Source organism: Macaca mulatta, chromosome 19, assembly GCF_049350105.2.
Source record: "Macaca mulatta isolate MMU2019108-1 chromosome 19, T2T-MMU8v2.0, whole genome shotgun sequence".
NCBI lineage: Eukaryota > Metazoa > Chordata > Mammalia > Primates > Cercopithecidae > Macaca > Macaca mulatta.
Window position 1 is genome coordinate 46412758 of NC_133424.1, and position 26574 is coordinate 46439331.

The 26574-nt window shown below is 51.3% G+C and overlaps 2 protein-coding genes and 1 long non-coding RNA gene across 17 annotated transcripts in view; 2 read left to right on the top strand and 1 right to left on the bottom strand.

Moving 5' to 3' along the window:
• The first annotated feature begins 2 nt into the window (after nucleotides 1-2).
• On the top strand, nucleotides 3-11330 carry FXYD7 (FXYD domain containing ion transport regulator 7). 2 transcript variants are annotated; one of them, XM_028840238.2, is made up of 6 exons: nucleotides 3-113; nucleotides 5702-5731; nucleotides 8279-8353; nucleotides 8467-8509; nucleotides 8660-8700; nucleotides 10924-11330. In XM_028840238.2, exons 1-6 carry the CDS (start codon nucleotides 83-85, stop codon nucleotides 10944-10946), a joined length of 243 nt encoding a protein of 80 aa, XP_028696071.1. In that variant the 5' UTR covers nucleotides 3-82; the 3' UTR covers nucleotides 10947-11330. The 2 variants fall into 2 exon arrangements, with proteins under 2 accessions (XP_028696071.1, XP_077838363.1); XM_077982237.1 differs by having other exon boundaries at nucleotides 8467-8500.
• Nucleotides 3608-12338, bottom strand: LOC144337410 (uncharacterized). The gene is made up of 3 exons (XR_013410498.1): nucleotides 12109-12338; nucleotides 3972-4036; nucleotides 3608-3736 (listed from the first exon to the last, which is right to left on the bottom strand). It is a non-coding gene; the product is annotated as an uncharacterized LOC144337410 (long non-coding RNA).
• FXYD5 (FXYD domain containing ion transport regulator 5) overlaps nucleotides 11762-26574 on the top strand; it is a 16349-nt gene continuing 1536 nt past the window's right edge. Inside the window, exons 1-8 of one of the 14 annotated variants that reach the window (XM_015123659.3) lie at nucleotides 11762-11896; nucleotides 12578-12638; nucleotides 14470-14550; nucleotides 15704-15760; nucleotides 18061-18159; nucleotides 22096-22185; nucleotides 24374-24403; nucleotides 24482-24556. In XM_015123659.3, coding sequence (XP_014979145.3) covers nucleotides 12578-12638; nucleotides 14470-14550; nucleotides 15704-15760; nucleotides 18061-18159; nucleotides 22096-22185; nucleotides 24374-24403; nucleotides 24482-24556 — 493 coding nt within the window. In that variant the 5' untranslated portion in view covers nucleotides 11762-11896. Of the gene's footprint in view, nucleotides 11897-12434; nucleotides 12639-14469; nucleotides 14551-15703; nucleotides 15761-18060; nucleotides 18160-22095; nucleotides 22186-24373; nucleotides 24404-24481; nucleotides 24659-26574 lie in introns of those variants that run through there. The other 13 variants (XM_077982212.1, XM_077982211.1, XM_028840232.2 and 10 more) reach the window with 13 other exon arrangements.

The window sequence follows — 26574 nt, forward strand, 5'->3', positions numbered from 1 at the left end:
CCATATCGGTCCGTCCTGCTTCCAGCTGCTGCAGCGCGCCTTCGCCGCCAAAGCATCCAGCAGCCCCCTGCTCCGGCCCAGCATGGCGACCCCGACCCAGACCCCCACAAAGGGTGAGCGTCGTCTGGGGAGGGGGTTGCAGGGGGGCTCCGGGATCTGAGAGCCTAGGAGAGAGGGTGTCGGGAGATTCCAGCAATGGTAAGGCAGGGGAGTGGGGGGAGGGAGGTCTGCTCCTTCTGTGGGCGGAGGCCCCTGTAATGCAGCCCCCCGATCGCCCCTCCGGGTCTCTGGGACACCCCCTCCCCGGCGGGTGTCCTGTGCCAGACCTGCGGTTGGAGAGTGGCAGTCCCGGGAGAAGGGATGCTCGGACAGGTCGCTATGGCAACCGGGTGGCTGGTCCCGCACCGTGGTGGTAGCAGACGGGAAGAGATGAGCTTGCAGGGTGGGAGCGGGTGGGTCTGCGGCCAGAGACGTTCTGGAAGATTTCAGGGTCCCTGGGGTGGGCAAGGGAAGGGGAGGAGGTTCATGTCCCTCTTCTTTCCAGTGCTGTCTCCTAGGGTGTGTGTTTCCTGAAACCCTTGACAGCCAGGTTCAGAGGAAAGGAGTGAGAGCTGAAGGAAGAGACAGCGAGAAGGGATATAGCAAGAGATGGACAGGGAGAACCTGGAAGAGACAGAGACCGAGAGGCAGGAGATCCAGAGTCACAGATACAAAGACCCAGGAAGACAAATAGATGGACTCAGAGAGATTCCCAGTGGAGGCGAGTGGCAAAGAACGGTAGACAGAGATGCAGAGAGAGAGAGAGAAAATGAGAGCCTGGGAGATAGCGGGAATGAGACTGCTATGGAGAGAGAAGCAGAGAGACGGAGGGAGAGAGACGGACCCATGGGGAAAGAGGGGAATAGAAAGAGAAGGAAGCAGTGTGGGGTGGGGCCCAAACCACTGCAGTGAACCCCCATGGGTGGGAATGGGGTGATGGGACCCTCCTTCCCAGCCCACAGCAGGGGTGTTTTCCAGTCCCAGAGGTGTACCTGGGTATGCACCTAACTGCCCCTACTGCCCCCATCCAGCCGCACACTGATTTCCATTCCACACCCATTAACCCAGTTATGCACCCAGTTGAACACCCACTTCCACCGTTGCCCCCTAATAGCCCCCATTGCTAAGCCTGCTTCTGCAGAGGAGCAAGGCACAGACTGCTTCAAGAGGGAGCGGGTGCCCAGCTAGGGTCTCCAGCACTGAGGGCAGGGGATGGACCAGGGGTGTTGAGAAGCCCCTGGCCGTGAAGGGAACCCCAATTCTGCTTGGATGACTCCCTCCCTTCCGTGCTTCCCAGAAGGCGGGGGCTGCTGCACTGAGCCATATCTGCAGAATCCGAAGCAGGGCGGGGGGTGGGGGGGGCTGCAGAGGCTGGAAGCCACCCTGGGGAGAGGGGGCAGGGCTGAGGCAGCAGGCCTGGCGGGAGCCCAGGGCTTCTTTTTGCAGAGGTGGTGGTTAACAGGATCGATGGCAGCAGACGGGCAGAGGTGGGAGGACAGACTCCTCAACCCCACCTCCTCTGCCTCCCCCTTTCCCAGTCACAGCATGAGAGGGGACCGCGGGTCTCGGGAAATCCCGGGGGAGGAAAAGCATGTTGTGCATTGCAAACTGCTTAAGGAAACTAATTAATGAATTGTTGGGGAGCGAGGGGGGAAGAAGGGAGATTGTCTCCCTCCGCCCTGCCAGAGAACGGGCGGGAGAATTAGGGGTGAACAGAAGAGGGATGCATGAGCACAGCTGGGTCCGGGTCCCTGTCCCTGAAATGGACCCTCAGCTTGGCCAGAAGCCAGTCCTGCAGGGGCAACAGCAGGAGGTGCAAAAGGAGGGGAGAGGGTCAAGATTGAAACCCGCATCTTACACAGGACCTCACAAGGGACCCCACCCAGCCTGGGATGCCGGGACCTATCACCTCTCTTCACCTCACGAGATGCCCCAGTTACCATAGCAACCACCTCCTTCCTGATATCTCCTTGGCAGCTGTCCAGGAGTAGTGCACATTCCTTTGCCTGACTCCTGGCCCCACCCTTAGCCCAGCCACGCCTGGGGGCCCAGGTTGCTGGGGCAGCAGGGACCAGAGGAGGATCTCCTGCATGGAACACCAGATTCTGGGACAGGTGCTCACCCAGTGGGCTCCTGATAACTTTGGGGAAGGGCAGGTGTGTGGAAAAGACTAGTGAGACAATCCACCTTTTGCAGCCTCCTGCAGCCTAGGACCGCCTCATAATCATTCCTTCATTCATTCATCCGAGAAAACTTGGAGAGCCTTTCATAAATGTCAGGATGAACAGCAGCGATGAGTCAAACAAATTTACTCACTCTCTGGTGGGGAAACTTACACAGAGCACAAGGGACCCTGAGGCAGTGTTTCACCATCTTGGTGCTTTTGAGTATTACCGTCACAATTTTCACTTTATTCAAATACTCCTCACACTGCTATTTATTTAATTTTTTTCCTTCAAATGATTAGCTTTTTTACTTTTATTTTTTGAGACAGGGTCTCGCTCTGTCACCCAGGCTGGAGTGCAATGCTGCGATCACAGCTCACTGCAGCCTCAAAGTCCTGGGCTCAATCTATCCTCCCACATCAACCTCCCGAGTAGCTGGGACTACAAGGCACTCCCCGCTACACCCAGCTAATTTTTGTATTTTTTGTAGAGACAGGTTTTGCCATGTTTCCCAGGCTGGTCTCAAACTCCTGGGCTCAAGCAATTCACCTGCCTTGGCCTCCCAAAGTGCTTAGGATTACAGGCGTGGGCCACCATGCCCAACCCAGGATTAGCTTTTTAAAAACAATGAGCTTTATTTTATAGCACCATCACAACTGGAAAATTCACCATTTTCTTCTTTTTTTTTTTTTTTTTGAGACGGACTCTCCCTCTGTCATCCAGGCTGGAGTGCAGTGGCACAATCTTGGCTCACTGCAACCTCTGCCTCCCGGGTTCAAGTGATTCTTCTGCCTCAGCCTTCCAAGTAGCTGGGACTACAGGGGTGCACCACCACATCCAACTAATTTTTGTATTGTTAGTACAGACGGGTTTCACCATATTGGCCAGGCTGGTCTCGAACTCCTGACCTCGTGATCTGCCCACCTTGGCTTCCCAAAGTGCTGGGATTACAGGCATTAATCATCATGCCCAGCTGGAAAATTCGTCTTCTTTTTGCCTTAAATTGAAGGCAGCATAAGAGCAATCTGAAGCAGGTGATTTCGCTTTTGTGGGTCTGGTGTCCCCCTGGCAGGAAATGGGGATGAAGATAGCACCCATATGAAAGAGTTGCTATGAAGATTAAGAGTAAATGCACTGATATCCGTCAGATGCTTAGCAGGGAGGCTGGAATGGAGTCAGAGCTACCCCTTGCTGGTTACATCAATAAATAAAGGAGAAAACCAAATAATGCCACAAAATTCTGCCTAGATTTTATTGCCTGCTGAAGATTCGGAGCCCAAGGCCTGTTTTCTCTTAGGTAAAGGGGGAGATTAACAAGGGTTGGAAGGTGTTAAAGATACCTCAGCACCAACCTAAGACATCCTCTTTGAAGACTGGACAGAGACCTGGGAAGGGTAAACTTACACATTGTGTGAATCATGGTCTTTCTTTGGGGCCACCTCTTATCAGTCAGTTTCAGCTAGAGTATGCTGCGGTAACAAACAGGTGTTGCTTTGGGGCCACTTCTGTCAGTCAGTTTCAGCTAGAGTATGCTGCAGTAACAAATAGTACCAAAAGTCTCAGGGGTTTATGACAACCAGGTTCACTTCTCACTTAGGCTATACATGCATCACAGGTTGACCAGTCACCAAAGAAAACCAGAGCAGTCAGCATTGTGAACATTCAGGCCATCAGGCTAGAAGTGAAACAGAGCTTTGGCCTGGAGGCCTGAATGTTCCTGAATGTTTAAACGCCCCAGCCTGGAAGTGACAATGCACTTCTACTCACAGTTCCTTGGCCAGAATTAGTCACATGGCCCTATCCAACCTCCAGGGAGCCATCCATCTCTGAGCCTGGAAGGGGGAAGAAGAGCATCCATGACATCAGGCATCACCCTGGCACCCCTCACCCTCTCCCCATGTGGCAGACAGTCTGCTGCCAAATTCTGCTCTAGGAAAGGCCAAATATGATAAGAACTGTCAGAGGCATTCGAGAGCCATTGGGATGAACTCGTTGAATGGGAAGGATGTTCTGAGCTCTCCTGCAGGGGAACGTGATTAGGACCAGGAAGGCAGGAAGTGGAGAAAAGTGCATCCAGAGGCACACACACATTTTATCCACATGTGAACATTTCTGAAATCATTATGTGTCTTCTAATGGATGGGGACATTTCACACGGTAGAGTTCCAAACATATTTACACATACACACACACACACACAAAGGGAAAACCATTACAAACTCAATTTTGAATCTTTTTTTTTTTTTTTTTTGAGATGGAGTCTCGCTCTGTCGCCCAGGCTGGAGTGCAGTGGCCGGATCTCTGCTCACTGCAAGCTCCGCCTCCCGGGTTCACGCCATTCTCCTGCCTCAGCCTCCTGAGTAGCTGGGACTACAGGCGCCCGCCACCGCGCCTGGCTAATTTTTTGTATTTTTTAATAGAGACGGGGTTTCACTGTGGTCTCGATCTCCTGACCTTGTGATCCGCCCGCCTCGGCCTCCCAAAGTGCTGAGATTACAGGCGTGAGCCACCGTGCCCGGACTCAAGTTTGAATTTTAAACTTGATGGTGTCTTAGAAATAAGTAATAATGGGCTGGATGCGGTGGCTCACATCTGTAATCCCAGCACTATGGGAGGCTGAGGCCAGTGGATCACTGAAGGTCAGGAGTTTGAGACCAGACCAGCCAACACAGTGAAATCCTGTCTCTACTAAAAATACAAAAATTAGACAGAAGTGGTAGTGCACACCTATAATCCCAGCACTTGGGAGGCTGAGGCAGGAGAATTGCTTGAACCTAGGAGGTGGAGGTTGCAGTGAGCTGAGATCGTGCCACTGCACTCCAGCCTGGGTGACAGAGTAAGACCCTGTCTGAAAGAAGGAAAGGAAAAGAGAGGGGAGAGGAGGGGAAGGGAGGGGAGGGGAGGGGAGGGGAAAGGAGGGGAGAGGAGAGGAGAGGAGAGAGGAGAGGAGAGGAGAGGAGGAGTATGAATCAGCACAGCTTCTCTGTACTGGATGGAGTGTCAGGAGTGAGTGGATGACAGCAGTAGCAGCAGGTGCCTGTGGAAGCCCTCAGGTGACTGAGAAGTTTTAGGGAGTGTTTAGGGGAAGCTGAGACATTCATTGGACCACCAGTGGAAATGGGGTCTGTTTTAACCTTGTGACATCATGTGCAAGAGGGAGTGCATCTGTGTTTTTCAGGGAATGAGTCCATAGCTTGCATCAGACCTCCACAGGGGTCCAGAACCAGGACTGCCATGTAGTTTGGGTAGATTGTACAACGCATAGAGGATGGTGCTGACTGATGGAGTGAGTAGGGAATGGAATCCAGCTTGGGCTATGCTCTTCCAGCCTTGCGGCCTGCCATGAAGCCACATCATCCAAACCAAGGGGTCTCTATCTGACTTCCACAAAGAAATTATTGGGCCCTCTATCTGGATCCTCAAAAATATTAAGAAATCCACTGTTAAGTTTTTTTTTTCTTTCTTTCTTTCTCTTTTTCTCTGCTTCTTTCCCTCAGCTCCTGAGGAACCTGACCCATTTTACTACGGTGAGTGTTGGATTTGGGGAGGGGGCTGGACTGGGGAGTGGCTGCAGGTGTTCCCACGTCGCTCCGGACATGGCTTCAGCTATGGCTACATGATATGTGCTGGGCCACTGGCCACAGGATCATATATATGGGTGTGGTTCACATCAGCTGGGTTCGTGGAGGGCAGAACCAGATGGGGGAGTGGGGGTGCCTCACCCTCTCTCTGAGCCCCCTTCAGGTCTCACCGGGATCTGGGCCGGTGCCTTTGTGTCGTCAGAGAAGCAGATGAAGGAAAATCTTAGAAGCAATGACTCTGAGGCCAGGCTGCCTGGATTTGAACCCTGCCTTATCCACTCACTAGCTGTATGGCCTTGGGCAAGCGACTTTGTCCCTCTGGGCCCTTCTGTAAACAAGGGACAGTAATAGTTCCCACCTACAAGGACTGTGGGAAAGATACGTGGCTGGTGCCATTAAATCTCCTCCATAGCATTGAAGCTCAAAAAAGTTACCCCAGGCCTGGTAGATCTGGCTCCAGTTTCCCCTCTGAACACCCTCCTGTTGCCCCCACCCCACCCCTTTGCTCATTCATACTTTTCCCGTAGGGGTCAATTTATCTCCCATCTCAGGGCCTTTGCATATGCCATGATTCTGCAGGAATGCTTCTCCTCTAGCTTTGTACACGGCTGGCTAAGGCTCCTCCTTATTCAGGCCTCAGATCAAACCTAGACTATTCTGCTGGGATAGGCCCTCCTGACTCCCTGGCAAGGAAGAGTCACACCATGCCCAGCTGGAGTCGCATGACTTGTTTTGGAGGGGTTGTTTCTTTAATGATTTATCAGAATATGAAAGTCATCTCCTTGAGGGTAGAGGCCTGGACCACTACTGGTACAGAGTGAGTGCTCCATAAATTCATATCTCAACAAATACTTAGCGGGCACAGGCTCTATGCCTGGCAATGCTCCAAGCAGCTGCAGACACTGCAATGAACCACACAGACAAGAATTCAGGAATGCAAGAATTCCTGCCCTCCTCCTGACCTTCCACTCAATGGAAAAGAGACAGATACTCAAGAAAACAAAATATGAAAATTATATATTAGACAAGAATATTATTGGCCAGGTGCGGTGGCTCATGACTGTAATCCTAGTGCTTTGGGAGGCCGAGGCAGGAGGATCGCTCAAGTCCAGGAGTTTGAAGCTACAATGAACTATGATTGTGATTTTTTTTTTTTTTTTTTTTTTTTTGAGATAGAGTCTCACTCTGTGGCTCAGGCTGGAGTGCAATAGCACAATCTCGGCTCACTGCAACCCCCGCCTTCCAGGTTCAAGTGATTCTCCTGCCTCAGCCTCCCGAGTAGGTGGAACTACAGGCCCCCACACCACCACACCTGGCTAATTTTCATATTTTTAGTAGAGACAGGATTTTACCATGTTGGCTAGGCTGGTCTTGGACTCCTGACCTCAAGTGATCTGCTTGCCTTGGCCTCCCAAAGTGCTGGGATTACAGGCATGAGCCACTGTGCCCAGTTCTACAAAAAAAAATTTAAAAATTAGCTGGGCATGGTGGTGTGTGCCTGTAGTCTCAGCTACTTGGGAGGCTGAGCAGGGAGGATCTCTTGGAGCCCAAGAAGTGGAGGCTGCAGTGAGCCATAATTGCACCACTGCACCCCAGCCTGGGTGACAGAGTGACACCATGTCTCTTTAAAAAAAAAAAAAAAGACAAGAATATTATTAGGCAAGAATATTAGGTAAGAATAATTCCTGTGAAGTAAAGAAGGGAATGAGATTGGAAAGTGTGGAGGAGAGGATGGAAAATTCTGGACAGGACAGCCAGAGGTTTTGCTCACAGTGAAACAAAGCCCAGACATTGGTGAGGGAAGGAGCCATGTGGATATTTGGAGGAAGAGCTTTCAGGCTGCAGGAACAGCCAGTCATAGGATAGGAGAGGATAGCCCCGGGATAGGATCAGGCCGGATATACCCCAGGAACAGCGGGGAGGCCATTGTGGCTGGAGTAGGATTGATGGGGAGAGTGAGGTGGGGTGAGGTCCAAGAAGGAAAGGGACTGGATCCTATGGGACTTTGAGGGCCGTAGTGAGGACTCTGGTTTCTACCTTGAGGGCAATGGGATGAGGAGGGCTCTGAGCGGAGGAGAGCCCAGATCTGACTCAAATGATGGGTCCTTGTGGCTATCAGAGGTGGGAGTGCAGGCAGGCCAGCAAGAACCTAGAGAAGGCTGCTGCAGAGGCCAGATGGGCGACCATGGTGGACAGAACCAGGGCCAGGGCGGAGGTGGCAGAGGGAGAGTATTATGTATATATCCAGGGTGGAAAGTGCAGCGCGAGAGAGCAGGGGAGGAAAGTAGAGGATACAGAGGGCAAGGGGAGCTAATGGTGCCCAAGCCCATGCCCTACATCCTCACATCAGCCCCCTGAAGGAGCGTCCAGCGTGGCCCGCAGCCTCCCTGGGCGATTCTGGGCCCATGGCTGGGCAACACAGAGCCAGGACTGAAGCTCCAGGTGGAGCCCAGGTGCTGTCCCTGCCTCGATGTCCCCCGTTATCTTCCCCAGACTACAACACGGTGCAGACTGTGGGCATGACTCTGGCAACCATCTTGTTCCTGCTGGGTATCCTCATCATCATCAGTAAGTGTGACCCGTCCCTGGGCTGCCTGGGCCTCCGGTTCCTCTGCTGGCTTTCGTGCATATCCTACACCCTATGTCCTGTCTTCTTGTTCTGTCTCTCTCTCTCCCAACAGGCAAGAAGGTGAAGTGCAGGAAGGCGGACTCCAGGTCTGAGAGGTCTGGCAGCAGTGGGCAGAGAGTGGGAGGGGGCCTCGGGGTACCTCCCTAGCAGATGGGCAGGATCCGCTGGGCCTGCCATGTGTTTTCCCCAAAGCCTATGGTTACTGAACCTCTTTCTACTTTTCTCTCTCATCTCTGCCTCCACAGCCCAACCTGCAAATCCTGTAAGTCCGAGCTTCCCTCTTCAGGTGAGGGTGAGAAACTGTGGTTCTGGGAGGGTTTTGGGAAGTCTTGTGGATGGACTGGGCAGGGGGGCTGCCCGCAGACATCACAGGACAATTCCCTAGGAAGCTGAGGAAATGCCGCAGATGAAAGATGCCGCAGATAAACCTGGCTGGGTGCGGTGGCTCATGCCTGTAATTCCAGTACTTTGGGAGGCCGAGGTGGGCAGATCACCTGAGGTCAGGAGATTGAGACCAGCCTGGCCAACATGGTGAAACTCTATCTCTACTGAAAATACAAAAATTAGCTGGGCGTGGTGGTGCACACCTGTAATCCCAGCTACTCAGGAGACGGAGACAGGAGAATCACCTGAACCTGGGAGGCAGAGGTTTCAGTGAGCTGAGATCGTACCACTCCACTCCAGCCTGGGTGACAGAGTGAGACTCTGTCAAAAAAAAAAAAAGAAAAAAAAAGAGAAAGGAAGGAAAAAAGGAAGGGAGGGAGGGAGGGAAGGAAGGAGGGAGGAAGGAAGGGAAGGAGGGAGGAAGGAAGGCAAGGAGGGAGGAAGGGAGGGAGGGAAAAGAAAGATGATGCTAAACCGTGGGGAGGCAGTGAGATGTGACATGTCCCAGAGTCCACGGAGATTCCCAGAAACAAATGCTCAAGCCTGTAAAAGCCAGGACATGCTGATTTCCCAGGAGAGGAAACTACAGGCCTGTGAAGAGAAGGGCCCCATGTGGGAGGAGCTCTGTCAGTCAGGAGGGAGAGACAGGGAGCACTGAGGAAGACGAGGAGAGGCTTTCCAGACTTGATCGTTCAGATCCAGGATGAAATAGCCAAGGAAAAGGGACAGAGGGAGGGAGGGAAGGTTTCTGAATCGTTGCATCAAAATAACAAAAAGAGAGATGAATAGAATGCAGATTTTAGAATTCACATTGGAAAAGAACATATGGGATGCAGGGAGTGTGAGGATGGAGAAGAAAGCTGGGAAGCACAGGAGGGGGTAGAGTGGAGAGGATGGAGGTGTTCGGGGAGAATGTGGGAAGGAGGAGCCCAGGAAGGAAGGGGAGGAGGATGGGAGGAGGACGGCCTGCAGGGTGGAGGAGGGAGAATGGGTGTAAGCCTGGAAGGTGTAAAGGGAGAACGAGAGGGATGCAGGGCAAGCAAGCATGTCGATGAAAGATTCTGACTCCTTGGGGCTGTTAATTTTAATTATGTAAAAATATCTTGACCTGTTTTTAGTGGAAATGCAGCCTTTCTGGAGACTTGTAAAAAACCAGAAATGAGAATTTCTGTGTCTCCTATAACATTCTTATAACAATAACAAAAAAAAAAAAAAAAAAAAAAAAAAAAAAAAAAAAAGCAGGAGGGGCACACGGGTTATTCAGTGGTTGAGGGGTATTTGGTGTGGAATTTGTTTCAGGTTCCTTTTTTTTTTTTTTGAGACGGAGTCTTGCTCTGTCCTCCATTGCCCAGGCTGGGGTGCAGTGGCACGATCTCAGCTTACTACAACACTGCAACCTCTGCATCCCGGGTTCAAGCGATTCTCCTGCCTCAGCCTCCCAAGTAGCTGGGACTACAGGCACACACCACCACACCCAGCTAATTTTTATATTTTTAGCAGAGATGAGGGTTCATCGTGTTGGCCAGGCTGGTCTCAAACTCCTGACCTCAAAAGTGCTTGGATTACAGGCATGAGCCACCACGCTGGACCTGTTTCATGCTTATTTAATGAATTTTAAGACATGAACAGGGCACTCATGGATGCATAGGGCAGCATGGGGGTTGGCCTTGTCACCCGGGGCACAGACGAAGACTTTGCACAGGTTTCTGGTCTCTCCTAGGTGAATGATGGTCTGGAGCCGTTAGGGAATGGGGGAATTCCCGTTGTAGCCAAATATTCAGGACAGGGAGTGTAGGAAAGGAGTGAGGGTGTAGGAGGAGATTGCGGATGGGAATGGGGATGGGGACTCCCTTTCTGGCAGGGGGACAGCCCCAAAAGCCCAGGTTGGGTCTGGGGCCGCCAGCCCCGTGGCAGGTGTTTCTCTCCATGACAGCAGCCAGAGGTGTCCCCAAGGGAACCAGGCATTAGAGTGTGGAAGGCAAGACAGCTCCTCAGTGTTAGCTCAGGGGTGACAGTCCCTGGGGTCTGGCTTCCATGGTGCCGGGGAATGGAGAGCCAACGAGCTGTGGGGAGGGAGGCAGTTTCCACCTCTCTGGTGGCTCACGCACCCCCCCTCTCTCCCCAGCCCCTGGTGGCGGCGGCGTGTAACACCTGCCCGAGGAACCTCCGCTGCCGACCCTGTCTGAGCGCGGGAGCCTGAGGACCGGGTGGAGGCGGTGGGGACCCAGCCGCGCGCCGGGAGCGCTCCCCGGAATGAGCCGCCCCACCCACCCCAAGGCTGGAGCCGCTGCACCCTGCTGTCCCTCCCCAGGCCTTGGCAATGATGATCCCCCAAAGAGCCCGTCTGCACCCCAGACCCGGGGCCTCAGGCCTCCAGCTCCTGGGATCCGGGAGTCCATCCCGGCCCAGCCCCGCCAGCATCCCCGTGTACGGTCCCCCTGCACCTCCTTGTCTCATCCCCGAAGATCCGTCCCCCTGGGCCCTCAGTGTCCTTGTCTTGAGCTTAATAAATGTGCATTTGGTTTTTTCTCCTGTTCTGTCTGTGTGTTCTCATCTATGGGGCACGGTGTGGGTAGGGGTGCAGAACTGAACCTGGGGTAGCTCTCCCCTGCGTGCCCGGGGTTGCCCCCTCTTCCTTCTCCTCTCCCTGTGCCCCGAGTTGCCCCCCTCCAATCCCTTCTTCCTCAACACCTCCGGATTTGTCCTTTCCCTTCCTCCAGCGACCCCAGAATAGACCCCTCCCCTTTCTCCCCCTGCTTTCTCAGAGGCGTCCACTCACCCTAGACCTGCCGGCCCCATCCCCGTCCCCACCCTCCCCCACCACTGTGCCCTCACCCCTGCCCCCCGTTGCCCTCAGCGGCTCCCCCTCCTGCTCCCACCCCGGGCTCTGAAGCCAGGAAACCCAAGAGGAAATGACTGAGCCCGTCTGGGTCCCCGCCCGCTCGCGCTCCCCTGGCCACACCCTCCGCCTGGACGCAGCAGCCACCGCCGCGTCCCTCTCCCCACTAGGCTGCCGGCTCAGGACCCCCAGCTCCAACGTAAGTGCCTCTCGCGCGCCACCTCCATCTGCTGCCCCTCTGCCCACGGGCCGGGCTCAGGTGGGTAGGGGTTTGACCCCTTCCGCCCCTCTCTGTCCCCCATCCACGCCCACATCTCTCTGCCTCCTCTCCTGGGCTACAGTGGGCCGCTCTGCCTCGCTCCCGCCGGCCTGCCTCAGTCTCCCCAGCTGTTTGCCACCCCCCTCGGACCAGTGCTTCTCAGATCTCCCTAGCGCGCCATCCCTGCAAGGCAGCCCCTGACACCAACTCACTTTTTCCTCTGAGCGCAGGAGGCGTTACTCACTCTTCCTCCTTCCCCTCCTTGCCGACTCCTGGGCTCTGGGCCCCTGGGGGAGGGAAGAGGCCTCCTATCTACTCCTCTGCCCCAGTCCCCTCCTTGCGTCAGTCCCAGTGAGGGATAGGCGCCTGGCGGAAGGCGCAGGGAGGTGCTTCTCTGCTTCAGGGGCGCCTGCCGGCCCTTGCAGCTGCTGGGAGATCCATTTATCTGTTGCTTCTTGTTTTCTTTGGGGACCTGCAGGGGAAGGAAGCAGGGTGACTGTTTGATATCCCCACCTAAGACCCTCCCCTTTCCCCTGAGTCCAGCCGTCTGCCCTGGCAGGGGGTCCTGGAAGCCAGAGGTGTTTGCTCAGGGCAGGGAAGGGGCTGCAGGATCCCCGGGGGGCTGCCAGAGGCCGGCCTCGCTGACATCATGGCTGACCCCAGCATCGCCTGGTCCCACAGATGTCGCCCTTTGGTCGCCTGTGTCTTCTCACCATCGTTGGCCTGATTCTCCCCACCAGAGGTAAGACCCGTCTCTGGCCTCCACCCTGCCCCAGAGCCCCCAGCCAGGCCAGCCCTACATGTGCTGCAGGGTGGGTGGCTGGCGCGTGTGAACGTTCTGTCCCGCCCTGTCACCCTCCCGCTGAGCCGGCACCAGGAAGTGGGGATCCCTATGGCGGGGCGACGTTACACCCTCTTTGGACACCTCAAACCCAGGTGGCTGCTTCCAGTGAGTCTGGCCAAGGCCTGTCCTGCTGAGCATCCTCCAATTTCACCTCCAAGAAGAACTCACTGAGTTTGATTTGGCGGGGAGATTGGTGTCAGTTTTCTACTCAGCAGCCAGGAAACCTCGGCTCCCAAAAAAGAGGATCACTGGGTCCTGGGGCATTACACAGTTAGGCAAAGCTGTTGAGCTGGGGTTGGTCCAACGAGTTGGTGACATCTCAGCCTTGCCTGGAAAGTGTCTCCTGAAAGACAGGAACAGCGGGGGGTCATTGAGCATCCCTTCTGCATGGCAGGTGTGGTGTGTGGTGTGTGTTAGCTCAGTTAGGCTTTGCCTCTGACAGTCAGTCACACCTGTTGTCATGCCCATTTTACTGATGAGGAAACTGAGGCTCAGCGAAGGGAAGTGTGCTGTGTCAGAGGATAGTGTGTGGGGGAGCTGGGAAAACAACTGTCCTGCCTGCCCCCAGAACCCAGAGTGCACGCCCCACTGAAAGCACCCTCACTTCTCCTTCATAAAATGATTTTCATACACTCATTCAGTCATTTGACAAATATTTATTGAGCACCTACTATGTGCTAGATATTCTGTGCACTGGGGAAACAGCAGTGAATAAAACAAGAGGTCACACTCTAGTGGGGAGAGACAAATTAGTAAATTATATCATGTGCTAGGAGGTGCTATGTGCTTGCAGAAAAGTACAGGTAATGAGGATTGTTTAAACTGGGTGGTCAGGGAGGGCCTCACTGAGGAGGTGACATTGGGACCAACAAACACTTGGAGGAAATGAGGGAATGAGCCTTGCAGGTGTCTGGGGGCTGAGTGTTGTCTGGTGTGCTTTAAGAATAACAGGCAGGTGGGGTGGCTGGATTGGGATGAGAAGGGGCAGAGTGGGATGAAGAGAGGACGGAGAAGTGATGGGACCAGATGGAGGAGGACCTATGGGCCACTTGAGGGCTTTGCTTTTATGTAGAGCGAAGTGCAGCCAGGGCAGGGCTCTGAGCCAGGCAGGCCCTGACTTGACTCAGGTGGTCCCAGGCTCCCTCTGGCTGTAGGTGGGAACAGACTGTGGGGGCAGGGACAGGAGCAGGGAGCCCAGGGAGGAGGCTGCTGGGATGTCCAGGCTGGAGGGTACAGAGGTTGGGCAAGGGTGGGGGCAGTGGAGTTATCCAGCACTGACTACATGGTAAGCAGTGTGGGAGACCGTTTCCCTGCTCTGTGTCATTTCACCCTATCTATAGCCCTGTGCAGTAGATTCAATTATTATCCCCGCTTTGCAGATGGAGCAACTGAGGCTCAGAGAAAGGACTTTACTTGTTCCAGGTCACACAGCAAGAAAGTTGTTGGGGGCAGGATTTGAAACTAGGGTCCGGGCTGACCCTAGCACCTGGGCTCACTAGACTAAACTGACTCTCCCACCCCACAGGGATGGGCGGGGAGGGGGCCTAGAAGAAGGGTTCCCAGGCATTGGCATAGCTGAAAACCCTTTCAGAATTATGGATTGATACTGTCAAAGCTGAGTGATTCCACCAGCAAACAGGACCCCTAAGGTTTCACCAGGGAGTGGAGGGCGGGGGTGGTGAGAGGAGGGGCCAGGCTCCCTCCTGACTTCTCATCTTTGATTCCCTAGGACAGACGTTGAAGTATACCACGTCCATTTCTTCAGCAGACCCAACTATCATGGACATTCAGGTCCCGACACCAGCCCCAGGTGAGGAAAGAGGGACATGTCTATCAAGATCCTGTCATTGCAAATAACAACAGCAACAAAAATCCCAAACTGGGACCCAACAAGGGAATTTATGTAGATTTATGTAGCGAAAAAGTCCAGGTACAGACCTTCAGGCATGGCTTGATCTAGGTGCTCAAATGATGCTATCAGGAACCTCTCTCTACCTCTTGGGTCTGTTTTCTCTGTGTTGTCTTCATTTCCAGGAAGAGTCTCTTCTCATGGGGCCAAGATGATCCCTTGAAGCCTGGGGCTCTCATCCTGTCTGCTGAGAATCCCAGCAAGAGAATTTCCCTTCCCCAGTCCAGCAAATGTCCCAGAACTGAGTTATCTTTGGCCAGGCTCAGGTCGTATCCCTCAGCTGGCCACTGTGGCCACAGGCATAGGAAGCTGATTGGCCAGGCCTGGGTTCCATGTCCAACCTCCACCAGGGCTGGTGTCAGACCTGCTGCATAAAGGGGACCAAGAGTCAGGGAAGGATGCTCCCTAAAGGAAGTTCTGGGGCTTTTTCTCAGAGCAAGGGCATTTGGGAGGCTGAGTTAAACACTTTTTTTTTTTTTTTTTGAGACGGAGTCTCGCTCTGTCACCCAGGCTGGAGTGCGGTGGCCGGATCTCAGCTCACTGCAAGCTCCGCCTCCCGGGTTCACGCCATTCTCCTGCCTCAGCCTCCCGAGTAGCTGGGACTATAGGCGCCCACAACCGCGCCCGGCTAGTTTTTTGTATTTTTTAGTAGAGACGGGGTTTCACCGTGTTAGCCAGGATGGTCTCGATCTCCTGACCTCGTGATCCGCCCGTCTCGGCCTCCCAAAGTGCTGGCATTACAGGCGTGAGCCACCGCGCCCGGCCTAACACTTTTTTTTTAGGCAGCACTTCTTAGAGTCTTGAGAAAGCTAATTTGCAGCCAGCATCTCGAAGAAGGAGCTGTAGTGTGGCATCTGTGGGACGTAAGGTCCCAAAGAAGAGGACCTATTGGTAGCACATTTCAGCAGTTAGCAAATGGCTGGATTAATTAAGCCATTTCTATTACACTAAAATTGAGTTGCTATGGGAATCTTTGGCATCTCCATCCATAGATCTTGTCCACTTCTTTTTCTCTCTCCTGTTCTCTCCCTGACCCCTTGTTTCTGGACTCCAGACGCAGTCTACACAGAACTCCAGGCCACCCCTCCGACCCCAACCTGGCCTGCTGATGGTGAGTAGCGCAGGGGCAGGGGATGGGGACAGGACCAGGGCAAACAAAGTTTCCCCTCTTCTCTGACATTCTAGGTCTTTGGTTGCCCATTTCAGTCCCTACCCCCAGCTCTGAATGCCCTGGTTTACTTTGGGTGGAGCAGTCAGCCAACTCCATTCAAGTTTTTAGAAAAAGAAAACCAAAACACTTTTGAAATTGTGAAATTAGCGTGCATATAGAAAAATACAAAACCCATAAATTTACAATGTAATGACTTACTCTAAATTGAATCCCTATGTAACTACCAACCAGGTCAAAGAGCAGAACTTTGCAAACACCCCCAGAAAGCCTCTGTGTGCCAGTCCCATTTGTTTCTTCCTTTCATCTCTTTTTTCTCTGATCCCTTTTTTGAATTTTTTGAACAATTTTTGGATGTTTTCTTGGAGTATAATTCAAAAAGTGCTCCCGGCCAGGCACAGTGGATCACGCCTATAATCCCAGTACTGTGAGAGGCCAAGGTGGATGGATCACTTGAGCTCAGGAGTTCTAGACCAGCCTGGGCAACACAGTGAGACTCCATCTTTACAGAAAAATACAAAAATTTGCCAAGTGCATTGGTGTGCTCCTGTAGTCCCAGCTACTCAAAAGGCTGAGGTGGGAGAATCACTTGAACCCGGAGGCAGAGGTTGCAGTGAGCCAAGATCTCGCCATTGCACTCCAGCCTGGGCAACAGAGCGAGACCCTGTCTCAAAAAAAAAAGTGCTCCCCAATTTTTTCAATCGATGTTTAAAGACACAGTAGTACGTAAACACATTCTACCTGGAAAGAACGAAATGATTGTAGGCAAAACTAAACCCCTTTGTCACCTCCCCTCCCCAATCCTTGTTCTCTCCCTCTGTCTCCGAGAGGTCCCCACTGTTAGCATTGGGGTAGGTCCCCAGTGATACCATATCCCATGTGTATCACCTGGAGAAAATGCACTGACTGTGTGCTGTGTTTGTGTGAGCTTAAGGAGATCGGATGATTGTTCTGCAACTTGCTTTGCTTCTTCATGCAGTGGCATGTTTGGAAGTTCTCACATCACTGCAGAAAGACTCGTTTTGTTTTCTCTGCTGCCTGGTATTCCACAAGGCGCCTATGTCACAGCTCATGGAGTCACACACTTCTTGATGCACATGTTGGCCGTTTCCAGCTTTTTCTGTCTACACACAGTGCCACAATAAGCAACCTTGTCCCTTCCTCCTTGAGCAAACGCACTTGGAATATGTACTGACTATGCGCTGGTCATAGTTCTAAATATTTTGCGTAGGTTAACTCATTCAACCTTCACGCAAACCCTAAGAGGCAGAAATAACCATTGTCCCCATTTTACAGACAAGGAAACAGAGGTGCTGAGTAACTGGTTCAAGGTCTCACAGCAAGTCACGGACGCAGCAGGAATCAAAGTCCAGGAATCTGGCACCAGAGCCTGTGCTTTTATCCAAAACAGTACAGGGCAAAGAACATGCATGCTTCATGTTTTAAAATTTGCCCTCCTGCCGCCCAGGCACGGTGGCTCATGCCTGACATCCCAGCACTTTTGGAGGCTGAGGCGGGTGGATCGCTTGAGCCCAGGAATTTGAGACCAGCCTGGGCAACAAAGCAAAACCTATTCTCTACAAAAAGTACAAAATGATTAGCTGGGCATGGTGGCATGTGCCTGTAGTCCCAGCTACCTGGGAGGCTAAGGTGGGAGAATCACTTGAGCCCAGGAGTTCAAGGCTGCGGTGAGCACCACTGCACCACTACACTCCAGCTCAGGCTAGAGTGAGACCCTGTCTCAAAAATAAATAAATAAATAAAAGTAAAAATAAAAGTTGCCTTCCCAAGTGGCTGTGCCCACTTCCTCACCCACCAGCAGTGTGCAGGAGAGAGTCCCCCTTCCCATCCCTACAGTGACACTTGGTATATTGACGTCTTCAGGTTTTGCCAGCCTCTTAGTTTTTTTCTGAGATGGAGTTTTGCTCCCGTTGCCCAGGCTGGAGTGCAATGGTGCAATCTCAGCTCACCACAACCTCCGCCTCCCGGGTTCAAGTGATTCTCCTCCCTCAGCCTCCCGAGTAGCTGTGATTACAGGCATGAGCCACCATGCCTGGCTAATTTTGTATTTTTAGTAGAGACAGGGTTTCTCCATGTTGGTCAGGCTGGTCTTGAACTCCCGACCTCAGGTAATCTGCCCACCTCGGCCTCCCAAAGTGCTGGGAATACAGACATGAACCACTGTGCCCGACCCCAATTCACTCTTTTTTCTTCTTCCCTCCTTGCTCTTCTGACCTGAATAGAAACACCACAACCCCAGACCCAGACCCAGACCCAGCGACCGACAGGAGTGGATGGGCCTCTAGTGACAGATCCAGAGACACACAAGAGCACCAAAACAGGTACAGCATGGGACTGAGAGCAAGAGCCTACGATTTTTATTTAATTCTCTATCTAGGTCAACATTTCCCTCAGTACGTTTCTCGATGCCCCTGTTTGGGGAATTGTTAACACATTTAAAAAAAATGTTTTGGGTTTGTGGTCAAAGTTATTTGGGGAACCCTGAGTTAAAGTTAACCATGTTTCTTTATGGCAGGACTTCTGAGAGTCTTGATTAAGCTAATTTGCAGCAAAGGATCCTCAAGGGGCAGCATGTAGTATGCAGTGTTTCCCTAACTGGTAGAACTTTCTTGCCATCAGTTCCCCTCGGAGGCTGGTGCTATAAAATGTGCCTGTGGATATTTCTTTTTTGTACATCTCCTTAATGTTAGAACAGGAGCTTTTCAGTTGCAAAATATAGAAAATTCACCTTAAAAACACACACACACACACACATACAAGACTGATTGGCTGTATAAGTTCTGGGAAGTCTAGAAGTATCCAACTTCAGGCATAGCTGGATCAAGGTGCATAAGCACTGTCATGAATGCTTTGTTCCCTCTCTTGGTTCTGTTGTCTTCATTCTCGACTAACTTCTCCCCTCTGGATGGCAGAGATGGTCCCATACTTCTAACTTTAGGTCACATATCTGGTGGCTGGAGAACAAAATCTTTCCCATTATTTCTAGCCTGAGGCCTAGAATTGATTCTCATTGGTCCAGCTGGAGTCACATGCTCATGTCTGAACCAATGAGAGCCTGAGAAATGAGCTATTCTCATTGGTTAGGCCTGAGTCTCGTGCCTCACCCTGGGGCTAGAGAAGAGGTTCAGCCAGCCATGCCTGAACCACACAGACCACCAGTCAGGGAAGAGGGGGGTTTCCTCTGGACAAGTGAGTTAGTATTACCAGAAGGTGTGGGAAAGGAGACTGAGCTGAGATAAGGCAACAGATCGCCTCTAATGCCTGTGTGATGATCCTTATTTGACGGGCAGACCCCCAGCTGGAAAGTATTGTGGTGTAGGCCACTCCCAGGCTGAGAGACATGTACAGTTGTGCAGACTGGGCACTAAACAAGAGCACCACCTCTGAGGCTATGCTATTCCCTTTGTCGGTCTTTATAACTGTTCCAGTTTTCTAGTGACAGCAGTAAAGCATCTCATTCTTACAGAATCTATTAAAACAATCCTACAACAGATGGAAATAAAGTGCCTTACAGAAGGGAACTTTTCTGTTTTGCACAAAAGTGGACCTGTAGGGGGTGGGGGATAGCAGCTGTGTCCACACTTATCAATTGATAAAGCATTCTCACATCTCTGCATTAATTTACTGAGTCTTTGCTGACCTGAGTTGCTCTATGTATTGGTCCATGTTCCTCGATATATGTGACAGAAATTCATCAAGGATAAATGGCTGTCACTGCTGAGCCTCTGGGTTGCTTAGAGGCTGGGCATGAAAGCCCCCAGGCCTCTCTTCCTCCTCTATCTTTGCTTCTCTTCCACCTAGGAAGGAAATGGCTCCTTCCTATTTGAGCTTCCTAGCTCAAAGCTTCCAGGCTTCACCTAGGGTTTTAATCTGCTCAGGTTACCGTAACAAAATACCACAGACTGGATGACTTAAATAATAGGAATTGGCTGGGCGCGGTGGCTCAAGCCTGTAATCCCAGCACTTTGGGAGGCCGAGACGGGCGGATCACGAGGTCAGGAGATCAAGACCATCCTGGCTAACACAGTGAAACCCCGTCTCTACTAAAAAATACAAAAAACTAGCCGGGCGAGGTGGCGGGCGCCTGTAGTCCCAGCTACTCGGGAGGCTGAGGCAGGAGAATGGCGTAAACTCGGGCGGCGGAGCTTGCAGTGAGCTGAGATCCGGCCACTGCACTCCAGCTTGGGCGACAGAGCGAGACTCCGTCTCAAAAAAAAAAAAAAAAAAAAAAAAGGAATTAATTTCTCCCAGTTCTGGAGACGGGAAGTCCATGATTGAGGTGCCATCAGTGTTGGTTTCTGTCGAGGGCTCCCCTTGGGTCACAGACAATCATTCTCTTGCTCTGTCTTCACCATGTCCTCTCCATATGTGGGTGGGCTTGTGAGCTTGAGAGCAAGCTCTCTGGTGTCTTCTTATAAGGGCACTAATCCCATCATGAGGGCCCCACCCTCATGATCCTATCTAACCCTAATTACCTCCCAAAAGCCCTCGCTCCAAATACCATCACATACGGAATTCCGTGGGACGGATAGAATTCAGTCTATAGTACCTAGCTGTCACTCAATATCCCTACTTAGGATTTCAAAGGTCTCAGGGAAGGTCACATACTTCCTTTTGTAGCCTGGGTTATAACTGGGGAAGGGAGGGCAATGTCCTCCCACAAAGAAAGGGGGAGTTATTCCAGAAGGAGGAGGGAGTGCTGAGCAAACATTAACAGCCAAGGCTGACTTTTGCTGAGAGCTTATTCATGCTGGGCACTGTGCTAAACTTTTGGATATTCAGTCATTCGATGCTTGTGATCATCCTGTGTGGTGGGAACTGTCATTACTCCCATTTTACAGGAAAGGGAACTGAGGCCCAGAAAGGTTACTCAGCTTGCCTTAGGCAATACAGCCAAGAGTGGTAGAACCAGAATTTGAGTCTAGACTGTCTTGCCCCGGGGTGCATGAGCACTGCACACCAGTATGGCTGTCCTTTGCATTCCTGTGGTCTCTGCCGTTGATCTGGCTTATGCCTTCCTCTGGGCAATGCATTCCCTGAATATCTTGTAATCCTTGGCTGCCAGTTCCTATTTAGGGTGTGGGGCACCGAGATAGTTCCAGGGAACTTGGGTTTCATGAGGGAGCTTCTCTGCCTGCTGGCTTCTTGTTGAGGCCTCAGATGTGGTGTGGTGGCACTTCTCAGTGCTGGGGGAGGCCTTTTCTTTGGAGGTACTGATTTTTTTTTTTTTTTTTTGAGGCAGAGTCTTGCACTTTCACCCAGGCTGAAGTGCAGTGGCACAATCTCAGCTCACTGCAAGCTCCTCCTCCCTGGTTCAAAATTCTCCTGCCTCAGCCTCCCGAGTAGGTGGGACTACAGGTGCCTGCCACCACACCCGGCTAACTTTTTTGTATTTTTAGCAGAGACGGGGTTTCACCATGTTAGCCAGGATGGTCTCAATCTCCTGACCTCATGATCCGCCTGCCTCAGCCTCCCAAAGTGCTGGGATTACAGGCGTGAGCTACCACGTCCAGCCCTTTTTTTTTTCAAGAGAAGAATCCTTTGGTATTTTCCGTCCTGGGGGCAGAAATGATATTCAGAATAGTTTTGTTGTTGTTGTTGTTTTTGAGATGGAGTCTTGCTCTGTTGCCCAGACTGGAGTGCAGTGGTGAAATCTCGTCTCACTGCAAACTCCCCCTCCCGCGTTCAGGCAATTCTCCTGCCAGCCTCCCGCGTACCTGGGATTACAGGCGTGTGCCACCAGTCCCAGCTAATATTTGTATTTTTAGTAGATACGGGGTTTCACTGTGTTGGCCAGGCTGGTCTTGAACTCCTGGCTTCAGGTGATCTGCCCGCCTCAGTCTCCCAAAGTGCTGGGGTTACAGGCATGAGCTGCTGCACCTGGACAATATTCAGAATGTTTTAAAAGTGTCTCCAGACTATGTAGCTGGGTCAGAGTCCCTGGCAGGTGTTGCTTTTTAGTTCCTTTATCTCCTGGATTATAGTGTGGGCCAAAAGGTCTTAGGAGAGGTGTCTGGAGTCCCTCAGGGATTGAGGCAGATCAGATAGTCATAACCAGGGGGTACATGCTTATTTCAGCATTTTAATGCCTGCCATTACTTATTGCCTCTGGTATGGAGTAGGGGGGATGCCTGACCCTGCACACCAGCTGTGTAGATGTGGGAGAGGGATTTCTTCCAGATGCAGACTCTCAGTAATATCCCTTGTTTCTGCCTCCATGGCTCACTCCTGCCCTCCACTGATGGCCACTCTCTCAGCTCATCCCACTGAAGACACCACGACGCTCTCTGAGAGACCATCCCCAAGCACAGATGTCCAGACAGACCCCCAGACCCTCAAGCCATCTGGTCAGTAATTGCCTCCCCAGACTGGAAGCAGGCTATTTTCTGTTCACTGTGTATTTCCAGCACCTGGAATACAGCCCAGCACAGAATAGTTCTCAGTAAACACGTGATGGGAGAGTAAATGACTTCAAGTCTGGCAGAGGGTGGGCACATGATAAATGTCTGAATAGATAAATGAATGCATAAATTATTGCTGCATACAAACCACCTAAAAACTCAGTGGCTTAAAATGATAACTTTATTTAGCTCTCATTTCTGCAATTTGGAAATCTAGGGTTTGCTCAGCTGGCTGGTTCTTCTGGTTTCAGCTGGACTTACTCAAGTCTCTGAGGTCAGTTGTGGGTCAGCAGGGAGCTCTGTTTCTAGGGGCAATTTGATTCTTTCCCTGGTGATCTTATCCTCCACTTCCTGCCCAGTCAACTCCCGAGTGAATGAATGGAAATGATATGCCCATGGGTCACATAGAGACCATTCATCCATTCATTCAACAAATATTCACTGAGTACCTGTTGTGTGCTAGGCTAGGTTCCAGGGGACAGAGATAGGGTGGTGAACAAGCCAGACAAAATCTCTGCCCTCATGGAACTACTATTCTAGTGGTAAGAGAAACACAACAAGAAATAATCATAATAATTATGTATCAGTTGATTTTAACTTGCTATCAAGAAAAATAAAGTAGGGTTAGAGAGTGACTGGGGAGTACAGGTTGAATATTCCTTATCCAAAATGCTTTGGACCAGGAGTCTTTCAGATTTCGGGTTTTAGAATATTTGCATTATACTTACCAGTTCAGCATTCCTGACCCAAAAATCTGAAGTCCAAAATGTTCCAATGGGCACTTCCTTTCGGTGCCATGTCAGACTGTCACCAGAAAGGGGTCCCAATCCAGACCCCAAGAGAGGGCTCTTGGATCTTGCACCAAAAAAGAATTCAGAGTGAGTCCATAGAGTTTATTAAGAAAGTAAAGGAATAAAGAATGGCTACTCCATAGACAGAGCAGCCTATTTTTATGGTTGTTTCTTAATTATATGCTAAACAAGGGATGGATTCATGAGTTTTCTGGGAAAGGGGTGGGCAATTCCTGGAACTGAGGGTTTCTCCCCTTTTTATACTGTATAGGGTAACTTCCTGACATTGCATGGCATTTGTAAACTGTCATGGTGCTGGTATTTGAGTGTCTTTTAGCATGCCAATGTATTATAAATAACGTATAATGAGCTGTGAGGATGACCAGAGGTCACTCTTATTGCCATCTTGGTTTCGGTGGATTTAACTGGCTTCTTTACTGCAACTTGTTTTATCAGCAAGGCCTTCATGACCTGTATCTTGTGCCAACCTCCTGTCTCATCCTATGACTAACAATGTCTAACCTCTGGGGAATACAACCCAGTAGGTCTCAGCCTTATTTTATCCTATTCGAGATGGAGTTGCTCTGGTTCAAACACCTCTGATGTGATATCAGAAAGTGTCAGATTTGGGAGCATTTTGGATTTTGGATTTGGGGATTAGGGATAGTCAACCTGTATTTCATATACAAAACCAGGGAGGGCCCCACTGGGAAGGGAGTGAAGGAGGGAGTCATGCGGATGTCTAGGGAAAGTGTGTTCCAGGCATAGGAAACAGCCAGTACAAAGGCCCTGAGGTGAGAAGGTGCCTGCATGTTCAACAGCAGGGAGGCCGATAGGACTGGAGTGCAGGGAGTGAGGGGAATGGGGAGGAAATGAGATTAGAGGAATAATGGGAACCAGATTGTGTGCCATGGTGAGGATTTTGGTTTTTGTTCTAAGGGTACCCAGGTGTCCCCTTTCCTGACTTTGCCATTCTTTTTTTTTTTTTTTTGAGACGGAGTCTCGCTCTGTCGCCCAGGCTGGAGTGCAGTGGCGCGATCTCGGCTCACTGCAAGCTCCGCCTCCAGGGTTCACACCATTCTCCTGCCTCAGCCTCCCGAGTAGCTGGGACTACAGGCGCCCACAACCGCGCCCGGCTAATTTTTTGTATTTTTAGTAGAGACGGGGTTTCACCGTGTTAGCCAGGATGGTCTCGATCTCCTGACCTCGTGATCCGCCCATCTCGGCCTCCCAAAGTGCTGGGATTACAGGCGTGAGCCACCGCGCCCGGCAACTTTGCCATTCTTATATTCACTTCACAAACCTTTGCTGAACCCTGACTTGCTCTTTGTCTGCCTCTCCAGGTTTTCACGAGGATGACCCCTTCTTCTATGGTAAGTTATCCACAGGAAGATGTGGGGAAGGAAAGGTGAAGGCCCCTCTGACTCTACCCCTCATTTTTCTCTCTGCAGATGAACACACCCTCCGGAAACGGGGGCTGTTGGTCGCAGCTGTGCTGTTCATCACAGGCATCATCATCCTCACCAGTGAGAACTGGGGTTGGGTGGGAAGGGCACCAAGACCAGGAGGGGGCTTATGACTGAGGGCTGGGTTCTCAAAGGTCCCTGGGCAATTTTGTTTTAAATGAGGTATCTATTAGCTGCATATCCATACAAACCACCACAGAATTCAGTGGTTTAAAATAATGACCATTTATTGAGCTCTCAAGACCACAGTTTGAAAATGTAGGCTGGGCTCAGCTGGATGATTCTTCTGGTCTCAACTGGATTTACTCTTGCATCTGAGTTCAGTTGTGGGTCAGCAGGAAACTCTGTTTCTGGGGCACCTTGGCTCCTTGCCTCATCATCTTATCCTTCACTAAGCTAGCCTGGGCTTGTTCACATGGTGGTGGCAGGGGTCTAAGAGACAGTGAATGCATGTAGGCTCAGAACTGGCCATTATCACTTCTGCCTCATTCCATAGGTCAAAGCAAGTCACAAGGCTGGGCTTCACTCAAGGAAATAGACTCCACCTCTTGATGGGAAGACAGGCAAAGTCACATGGCAAAGGACGTGGATACTGACAGGGAGGGGTAGAGACTAAGGGCCGTTTGGCAGTCAGCATACCACCCCAGCAGTCACAAGCTCACTGCACCCAGGCCCGGCAGGGAACAAGGGTTAAACAAGGCTGTGTTGGGAGGAGACACTTGAGGATTAAATGCCTCATGGAACAACCTCACCCACTCAATCCAGCAAGAATAGAGGCTTGGAGCAGCCAGAGTAACTACTATTTTAAGAGTTTAATGTTTCTGTAAAATCTTTTGGTACCCACATGTTGACAGCTGTGTTGATCAGATTCATGGCAGGTGGCAGAAGGACCTGCAAAGGGTTAACTGGAGAACGTTTAATAGAGTGATATCTCCGAGGTACAGTCAGGGTAATGAGATGGTGCAGTGCCCTAGGACCAGCAAGGATGGAGACCTGTTATCCCCCAGCCTGAGGGACGAGAGGAGATACTGGCTTTGCAGGAGGCCTGGTGAGAGATGGAACTGGGGGTGGGGCTGCTGGCAGGAGCTGTGGTCTCAGAAAGAGGGTTCCAGCCACTGCCTCACTTGTGACCAAACCAGGAGGGAGCAGGGGTGGTAGGGATCAGATGCCTAAACCTCCCTCTCCTCCCACCCCACTGTCTCCTGCCAATGCTTAACTAGAGGGCAAGGGGCCCAGGGCCCAACGCAGGGACAGGAAGGTGTGGGGAAAGGCAGAATAACAAGCAGAGAAACTAATTTTTAAAAAAGATTTTCAAAATGTTGTGGGTGAAATAAAACACAAGCTGTCAGTTAATCTGTATAACGAATGCCAAGTTTCATTACCTCTCTTGTCCAACTTCCTTATCAAGAAAATGAGCATAGTCACATCTTTTTTTGCCTTAAGGGGAGAGGCAGAATTCTAACAATCATAAAACATGATTCCTGATATATGCGTAATCCCCACTGAATCTGAGAGTCAAGCACTCTTGCCTCATTTATGCAACATGTGTGTGTTGATCCTGACTTTGCGCCAGGCTCTATTCTCACCCCAGTGGTGAAGTTAAGGCTCAGAGAGTTAAGGAGTTTGCCTAAGGTCATGCAGCACATAAGAGTCAGTGAATTCATTTGCTGGCGGGTCACAGTGGCTCACTAATCCCAGTACTTTGGGAGACCAAGGTGGGAGGATGGCTTGAGCCCAGGGGTTCAAGACCAGCCTGGGCAAAATGGCAAGACCCTGTCTCTACACAAATAATTTTTTTTAATTAAAAAAAAAAAAAAAGAATCAGTGAAGGATTGGACCCAGGTTTGTGTGAGAGCAGAGCCTGAACGTTAGCTCTGGGGCCATGTATTTTTCCAACAGTAAATACTTGTGGGCATCTCGTCTGTGCCAAACCTATGCTGGGTGATACTGGGGGCATGGTGGTGACAAGCAGCCCTGGTCCCTGTCCTCAGGAGCTCACATCTGGTCAGGAGAAGATGATAAGCAAATAAATGCATGAATGAGTGGATACAGAGAAAGATACTTGCCAAATAAAGCAG